This window comes from Haliotis rufescens, unplaced genomic scaffold (genome assembly GCF_023055435.1).
Source record: "Haliotis rufescens isolate VD_foot unplaced genomic scaffold, xgHalRufe1.0.p SCAF_15, whole genome shotgun sequence".
Taxonomy (NCBI): domain Eukaryota; kingdom Metazoa; phylum Mollusca; class Gastropoda; order Lepetellida; family Haliotidae; genus Haliotis; species Haliotis rufescens.
This window is the reverse complement of record NW_025963835.1, coordinates 12,738,150-12,747,848: the sequence shown is the minus strand read 5'-3', so window position 1 is coordinate 12,747,848 and position 9,699 is coordinate 12,738,150. Positions and strand designations below refer to the sequence as shown.

General features: G+C 40.6%; 1 protein-coding gene across 1 annotated transcript; it reads right to left on the bottom strand.

The window, feature by feature from the left end:
• Positions 1-733: 733 nt before the first annotated feature.
• Positions 734-8,249, bottom strand: LOC124111338. Its single transcript, XM_046470991.2, has 5 exons — positions 8,075-8,249; positions 6,011-6,230; positions 5,751-5,827; positions 5,440-5,538; positions 734-1,710 (listed from the first exon to the last, which is right to left on the bottom strand). The coding sequence occupies exons 3-5, from the start codon at positions 5,752-5,754 to the stop codon at positions 1,220-1,222; spliced, it is 594 nt and encodes a 197-aa protein (XP_046326947.2). The 5' UTR covers positions 5,755-5,827; positions 6,011-6,230; positions 8,075-8,249; the 3' UTR covers positions 734-1,219.
• Between the last annotated feature and the right edge of the window lie 1,450 nt (positions 8,250-9,699).

Sequence of the window (9,699 nt, the reverse complement as noted above, 5' to 3'; positions counted from 1 at the left end):
ACCCTTGTCCTACCACTTCTGGGGCGATCTTCAGTTGCATGAAACTCGGTGTATCGGCTCCAAAGTCGGGAAATTGTTGTTTGATGAACATTGAGGTGCCGGGCAAAGTTTCCAAAGCTTTGTCCGGCCTCAATACGACCAATGGCGATATTTCGATCTGCAGCACTCAACCGTGGCATATTCGACCTTGTCTCTCGGTGAAAATGATAGTGTGAATCGCTAATCAACACGTGCTTTTATAAACCCATACTTCTACTGCTCTTTCCATGAATTGCACGTGCATGAGGCTTTTGCCATGGGCCACGTGAAGATTTTGCTCACTATGATAAAAGTAACAATAAAATGCCCTATTGAACGAAAATTGGTGTGTTTGGGCGCTTACGTTAATAAACAGTGTACACGGTATAAGTGCATATCAGAAAAGTTGTATTTACAATCAATATTTTTCTTCTTGGGGTTTTCTCACATTTTCAGACTGGGGTTGCGTTTCGTTTTTGAGAGAGTTGAAAATGGGGATCTGATTGTCTTCTTGGCCAAGACTCATTTTTAAGCAGACTGGTTTCATGTAGCTGCACTATTGCTAACCGCAACACAAAACGCACATTAAAATGCCTAGAATATGTATATATGTTACGGGAAACAAGTATAATCAGTGATTAAGTCTAATGACTGAAAATTTCAGTGATTATGTCTAATAACTGATTCACTCGGTGTTTATGTCTAATTACTGAAATCTTCAGTAATTAGACATAATCACTGAAATGAACCAAGGGATTTTATACTTGTTTACTGAAAGCATATTCCTGCCTTGTTTTTATAATGTGTGCTAGTTTTGAAATTAGATTAGCTATCAAAGTAAATACAACCTCCTGTAACCAGATACCTTACACAAAAATCACAGAAATAAGCTTAAACAGTTCAATCTTTTATTTCATAAAATGGTATGACGTGAATGGTATGACATGAATGGTATGACAAATAGCAGTCAGAATGACACTCAGGAATGTTTGTTTGCACATGAAAGACTTGAATGACATCTAGAATTACATTGCATCTTGGCCTTAAAACATTTGCAGCGATTGGTCTGACACCGTTTAGTTCCAACACAATTACACCTTACAAAGCCTTGACCACCACAGACTGAGTCAAGTTGAACCGCTTGACGCAAAGAGAGTGTTCGATCGGTATTGAAATCGTCAGCATTATACAGTTTCGTGACTCATACATCAAACTGGTTACGGGAATATTTCCCATTTAGCACACCACCCTTGACTGCAATTGTGAACATGTCATTGTCACTACACTCAATAACTACACCAATTATGTTACGTGGATCACCTCTTCCTCTGTCGACATGGGGGATAGGAACAGTTACATTGTCTCCAACACTTACAGGCCCAAAAACACGTTTGCTGCGTTTCACCATGCGCTGGGCTTGTTCTTCTTGTGCTTCTCTGGCTCTTTTTCTGTTCTGCATGATGCTGTTAAGTTGTGCTGCTACTTGATCTTCCTGGGAGACGGGCGGTGTTTGAGTAGATACTTCTGACGCGTCACTGGATGATGGAGTGGGCTCTTCTAATGACTTGTCAGCATTTGAAACAGGAGATTCAATGGCCGAAAGTAGATCATCTTCTGACTGCAGTCGCTGAAGAACTTCATGTTGGAGGGTCGAAGATGCAAGGCCAGTCCGAGGATCAGATCCGAAGAGAGCTGCAAATGGTGAGGTTTTATACTAAGAACAGCAATACCATCATTGAAAATTATTTGTTATTCATATGTAAAACAGGTTCGTGTTCATGTCTGGAGGGGATCAATGCCAGTAACAATCTGAGTATATAGTCTCGATTCAAAACTGAGTTCATAATCATGTGGCACGCTTAGGAAAGATCCTCCACGCGGCTCAAGGCTCACCTTAGCTCCAGGTGGGAGGGACACTTTGAAATGCCTCATGATTCCAGCCAGCAGAAGATGCAGTTCCGGCTTGGCCACGCACTCTCCGAGACACACTCTCCTTCCACCGGAGAATGGAGTGAGTGAGTGAGTTGGGTTTAACGCCGCTTTTAACAGTATTCCAGTTATATCACGGCGTTAAAGACGTTAAAAGATGGTAATTGTTGTTACCCTGTCTGGCGCTCGGCATTAAGGGGCTAAAACAAGGACTGGTCGGCTCGGAGTCAGTATACTGTGTCTGAGTGGGGTATTAAGGTTAAACTGCGGCATGGTATCTCAGTGAGTTAGCACTAAAAATCGGCATCAGTCCGGACTAGTACAAGCAGCCACACAAACACACAAACACATGCACGTCGCAAAATAAGTGCAATAATCTTGGACGCGACGCTAAACCCCATTTCACCTCACCACCAGTACCAAGTTGTCCGACTCCCCATTGTTCTTGGTGCCTTAGGTTTGGTACCATCCCATCTGTTGACTGACATTGGGAGAGTACCTGGGTTTGTTGCCAGGAATACAGCCCTTCTGACAATCTGGGTAATGCAGAAGGCTGCAGTGTTGGGGAGTCTTCACATTCCTCGAAAAGTTCTGGGTGGGTTTGACAAGGCAGCGCTTCCTGGGAGAAGTCCCATTCGCTGTCTGGGCTGGGTGTAGAGGGGGCTAGGGCCCTGAGCTAATGATGAGCCTAACCAGCCTGACTGTGCCAGTATTCTGTGTCTGAGTGGGGTGTTCATTTTAAACTGCGACATGGTATCTCAGTGAGCAAGCACATTAAATTGGCATCAGTCCGGACCAGTACAAGCAGCCACACGCACATACACACGTGCATGCACGTCGCTATATAAGTGCAATAACATTGGACGCGACGTTTCAGCTCACCTTAATTTCTAACGTGCAGCGACATTCCACACAGCGGGTTTACAATACATTGACGACATCGTTTCATTAACATTTGAATTGTCTTTTGTTTTCTATGTATTACGAGGTATATTTGACAATTTGATTTTTTAATCAATGAATCACGGATTCGTCGCCATAATTTGGCTGACTTAAAATATGTTGTAAAAGGACTCCCGATGCATGACGGTGTAGCAGTGAACACAAGATCATACTATCAGACATCCTTATAAGAGATCCCGTCTCCAACAGAACACTGCTAAGAGTTTGACAGTGGGAGGGAGTTGACGGGTGGGGATAGTGGTGGGTGGGTGTAATTTATCATTATAAAAAAAAAATACATTTCGTGTGGATCAGTAGTCGAAATGGTATTTTCAGATCGTTTGCAGCACCGGCTGGTATAGAAACCTATTGATCTGTCCTGGTTATTCCATGCTGTCCTCCTCTCTGAGGATCGCTTAAATGCCCAAAATGTTAAAATGTTGTAAATGATATGTAGGACACAGCCCCATTTGTGAGTGTTCATGTTTATCATTCGGAGGAAACTTGATAATAAAGAAGGTAGATTGACTAAGAATTTCTTTGTACATATTGTTATACTTTTATTACTGTTACAGTTATGTGTGAACATCTGATATTATTCTAATATTAGGCATATAGGTGATAACATTTTCCTTCTTTCTGCTATCTTATAAGTTGCTTGACTGATATTGCTAAATGCTGAAAAATACCCACAGTGATTCAATTATTTCAAAGGATTTCTTCTGATCAAAATGTCCTTCTATCACGTCGAACGCATGCATTTCTGGAGAATGAAATTAGTTATTGGCAAAAGTTTATAAGATGTAAATATCGCTCTATGCACAAATTTTATTCACTCACAATCATCTTCTATGTGTGTTGCTGAATTGTCCAAATGGTATTGCTTCAAAGTAGTTTGAAGATGACCTGGACAGTTTGTAATGCCCATGATCAAAACAACAGCCAATTTGTATTACTGTAACACTGACTACAAATGATGTGAGGGGAAAGGGCATGTAGTTTAATGACAGGCGCGATGATTGGTTGAAGGTCATGGCACGAAACATTCACATTCACTTCATAAAAAACAAACTGTTTCCGTTTACTTTTGAGTACATCACAGATTGTATTCCAATGTTCTAACAAGTATAGACAAACGTGTCTTTAAAATCGAAAGTCGTATTTATCGAGCTATGTGTGGCGGAATCTGGCGTTTACAGTGAGTTATCAATATACCTCCTTCATTGCTCCCCGCGCCATTACGTAGGAAGCGGAAAATACGGAGTGGGCCTGAGTGCTATCACATTGACTATTAATTCATGCTGGAGTCTTCATTCATAGACACAGCTGTGTCATTAGTCTTGGCGGAGTTGTTTCCCATCAACAAGCAAAGAATAAACACGACAAAACATATTTTTCTCAACTTACAGAAACTGTTGTATAATAACAGCAATTTGTTTGGATACTTATTGCCTACAAAATAGATTTGGTGACACTTTTTAGTTATTTTTTAAATCTCACTTTGTTCAGTGAAGCCGTGTGTGGCAACACTCCTTAACAGTAGCAGCAAAATCTTAGAAAGTCTGCGAATTGACACATGATGTGAATATCTCTTTTGTGTTACATAGCTCACTTAAGTGCTTTTATAGCCAACTTTCTGTGTAGTTTCCAAGTTGGGCTGTAGTCTCCAAACGCGATATTCCGACCTCCGTCGCTGAGCAGTAGTACTGGGCAAGAACATGATATGCATGTAAGTGTGCGGACAATAATTCTGAAACATAATACGAGTATATGTATGAAAGATATACTAGATATACATTTATGTAGTTTAATTGAACCATCCGGGTTAGAATAGGTCTTCAGCCAACCATGCTTGACATAAGAGGCGGCTGTGCTTGTGAGAGGCGACAAACGCGACGGGATCGGGTGGTGAGGCTCGCTAACTTGCTTGATACAATGTCATGTCATCCTAAACCAATTGCGTAGATCGATTTTCATGTCAATCGCTGGATTGTCTGGTCCAGACTCGATTGTTTACATGCTGGAATATTGCTGAGTACGGCGTTAATAACAAACAAACACACACACTTCAACTGACGGCACGCATCCTGCTATCGTACAGGAACTGGTCATTCAACTAAAGGCATTGGGCTTTCTCTATATCGCTTTTTATTGTGGTAGAACACCTATGTATCACGATACTCGACAAAACTGCTACGTTTTGATAAAAGCAGTCAGGTTTTATAAATGACTCTTTTTGCATGAAATGTTCAATCAGCACCAGTGGATGTACAGACTGTATGTCATGAAGCCAAAACGGTGATCACTACAAGATGTACAGATCTTTAAAACAATTTATAGGACGATCATATTTTATAGGCATAATGAAGCATGGTGTGTGTGATGTGGTTGAGCAAAAAATAGTAAATCAACGTGAATACTCTCGCCAAATGTGAAGATCTCTAAAACAATGTGTAAAACGATAATGTTATTCTGGCAGAATGTAGCACATCGTGTGTGATACCGTGAGTATGAAATAATGATACAACAGTGAGTGCTGTCCGTATTTACATGTATAAGTCTGGGGCCGCCCTGCAAAGTCCGCCTGTCGTTTAACCAGTGCCTCCATCACAACGTCTATGTTGTTCAAGGCCACCATTGTCATTGGTCCTGTAACGAGAAAACTTTATCATTATATTTTATAACCTACTGATAAAATCAAATTACGCCTTTTATTTAAGTGATACGCGTATATTTACACTCGATACATTAAACCCGTGTCATGTAATATGCTGGGACACGAGCCGATGATTTTTTTTAACATATGCCGTGTTTTAGATTCCAAACTGATAAGTATCAGAGACATGTAACTGTTTACATACCCATATAAAACTTACAACGGGACCAAACTAAGTCTTCCCCTCGGCCATCTTCTCGTGGTCACTCACTTTCCGGCACTCAGTAATTATAATAACGGCATGCAATGTATAAAAGTGATAAAAGTAGGGATAAAACTAGGAATAAAAATAAAAAACCAACTATGTCCTTAATGGTTGTTAACAACATGTATTATTAAACGTTACAAACCATTTTACACCCACGTGCTGCCCCTGCATAAGTAGTAAAAGTTGGTCATCATTACCTAGCAGGTTCTCAGGTAAAGGTCATCCTCGGGGTCCAAGGAGTAGCTTGTAACTCTTCTTGGAGATCAGATAAACGGCTACTCAGACGTCTGACTCTACTAGAACAGCCCGGCCGGGGAGGCTAGAATTCAACCATTCCTCCCACCCTTTGATCGAGTCCTGGTAGCAGCTCCAGGTAGGACAGCCTCTGTAGCCACTCTGTAGCCCAGCATCATGTACCTACAGGGCAAGTCCACATTTGGGCATTGAAGTCTGTAGTATACTAGCTACTTGGGTGAACAACTACGTAACCCACCACCCCGTGTAGCTACCATTTAAAGTCTCACTAACACCACCACATGATGTGTTTACTATCTTTTAATCTTCACTCAGCTCCTTGACGTCCCACCCCGCCTCATTAACCACCACCACATACCTGATTACAATAGTTGTGTACCACCCACAAACAAATTGGTATATACATAGCTAAGTTCAGATGTGGATCACTCCCTTTATCTATAGACTGGTCAGTACCCCAATCTTCCCATTCCTCTGCTAGATAGAATATGTAAATATTGTGGTTATAATACTACTACTTTAGTAATAGAAGATGAAATGCATTTCCTTATTGCTTGTAATCAGTATGATGACATAAGATTTGATTTATTCAGTGATGCCACTTTCATAAATCTCTGTTTTGTAAATGACCTTCACCTTAACAAATCTACTGTTCCATGTATGTGGAACCTGGGTCAATGTGAATGATCTGTACTACCTTTGATCAACCGATTACATCTAAAACACTTTTCGGTTTGTCATTTTGCAGAGTATAATTATGATATACTGCGGTAAATAAACACCAGAGATGACCGACAAAACTGGTGATAATCGAACGATCACTTATAGATGCTATGTGTTGTAAATACTCCCAATGTGCATTATGTACCTGCGTACTGTAACTACATTCTGAAAACCTCGATGAAAACTTAGTGACCTCATGACTGCCGATAATTAACATTGACTATGCAAATCGGAGCGGTTGTTTTGGAAACTGGACATACACTCATGCCGAGACAACAAACCACATACAGAAGGATTAGTACTATCATATGCGAGAGCACAATCTTCATCCACGAGAGAGAATCCACCTACCTAACCGGACATTAAACCATGGCTCCTGTGTCTTTGACCGTGGTCTAACAAACGGAATTGTTATTAAAACACCACTTAGCAATGTAGGAACTTCCTTTTTATCTTGATGATAGAACAATTTCATGAAAAACGTTTGTCGCCAACGGGATTCAAACCCGCGATGTCCGCACTGAATGTCCACGAATGTAGTCTTCTGCCACGGCGACATTGGACAAATGGTATGAAATTAACAACTAAATATTTATTTACATCAATACTAATTGCTTATCCGTTTATGAACTGCGAAGTGTGTTTTATGAAATTTTTATACAGTGTGTTACTCTATGAATTCTAGTATTTGTTCAGTACTTGTGATTTTGTAGCTTTTCGGTCAACGAAACGAACAGATCGAAACGAAATTAATATTATCTTGACCAGGGCTATATTTGCTCATAATAGACCCATCAACATGGGCAAGTAATATTTAGGTGATTGATAAATGTGCTCGAGTTGGTCCAAAATGAATGGTATACTTGCCCCGGGACATGCATTTCATAACCCGAATTGGCAAAGTGCGAGTTGCATTTCAACGATTAGACACTGGGTCCTCGTGATCTAACCTATACTGATTTCACCTCACAAATTTACTCACGTGACTGCTATTCACACAATGACAGATATAGGTCATACTTATTGACTGTGGCGTAATCTCCATTTGAAGTATTGCGCATGACTTTATGTTATACGTTCCTTTATTATTACAACTTTGATTGGAATAAAGTTACTAAAATTACTCCGTCTGTATAAGGACAGTACCGATATCAGAGAGTAACGAGTATCGATGTATAAGGGTATTGAAGGCTTCATGTCTCAGGAAAGCATTGGGCATAGCTCTATGGATTGTAAGTTAGCCACATTTAAAAATTGTGATGTCGGTTTTAACGTCGACGTACCTGGAACAAGCACTGTCATGCTGATCAACATTTACAGCCTCGCTATGTGAACTCAGCAGAAATCTGCCACTGTTCTCAGCACTGCCTGGAGATGGATGCTCTGTGGGGCTGGGACGGGTAACTCGTGTACCCGGGTCGGGTTGGTACTGAGTATGACCCGGGTACCCACAGGACTACCCGGGCCCGTGGTTAGTCACGTGCTATATTGTCTAATGATCAAACAAACCTATCTGGAACTATAATGGTGACATTACAAGTCATTAATGTTCATTTTTCTTTCTGACTATGCACTATGTTGAATAAAGATATGACTGAAGTCAACTTCAGTGTATGCGTGACCGTATTGTTTGATATATGTATGCTAAAAGAGTTCCCAATCGGACATTTTGAGACATCTGCTGGGACCTAGAGTTGGTACCCAGGTAGGGTAGGGTAGGGTAATAGGGGGGGGGGGGGGGGGGCGGGTACCCGGGTAGTAAATTTGTCCTCGTCCCAGCCGTAATGCTCTGGTGTTTCTGAAGCACAAGCTAGCTCTGTCCCACGGGTCATGCACCCCGACCAACAAATTCTTTGTTTAATTGCAGACAATAATAAACGTGTTAACAATCAGGTACATACCAGCACCATCTTGGATTTAATTATCCGAGAGTAATAGATATAATGGCAGAAGCATTATTTGGGTTAACCTTATCTTGAGCGTGTGTTCTGGTGAGGTGACCGACCGTGTGCTGTCTGCCCTGGCCTTTGGGAGCGGGTATGAACAAACACAGTCATTGAGGGTCTACGTGGATGATCTACAGAGGGTGTCAATTGGTGTCCCTCGTAGAAATATATTGCACGTTTTATGATGATATCTGTACATGTGCCATGAATATGATTATCATTTGTTCAAATTCGAGAGGTAAATGAAATTTGTGAACCGTTTAGTTCTCCGTATTGTAAATCTTGAAAGTAATGCGAGAGCGAAATTAAGGCTTGAAATTAATGCGAGAGCAAAATTAAGGCTGTTAAGAGTTGTCTTTGCTCACAACAATCAACCTTCGCATTTACGTCTTAAAACTGACTGTTCACAGGCGAGCTTCTTGTCTGGGGGATGCAGTATTCTGGAGTAAACACATTTACAAATATTATGCACAGTTAAACAAAATTACATCGTATCACTTCATGTGGAAAAAGGGGTGAAAGCAAACTTGGTCACTAACGATGTAAAATTCGCGATAAAACATCACAATATGTGAAATAAATTGCATTTACTGTTCTATATACACAGATTAAGATTACGTGTGTATTTTCTAGTAAACCGAGCCGCCGGAATTAGCAATCGCATGTGCATACATTTTCTCCCAGATCGACCTGTGATTCAGTTGAAAATACCCAATGCTATAACTTAACATAATTTTGATGCAATGACAAGAAGAAATTATATCTGAAACTATTATATTACTTGGAATAATATATTCCAATATCGTGCTTTTAGTTTCAGCTTTTTACTCTACATATTTGACAATATAATAACCATACAGGTAGCACTTCGATACAGCTGATTCCCGTTGTAGGATATTTGCTACGTATGGAACAGTTTGACCAGTCACCATTGAGGCTTCCCGCGGTCTTGCCATTTCGAT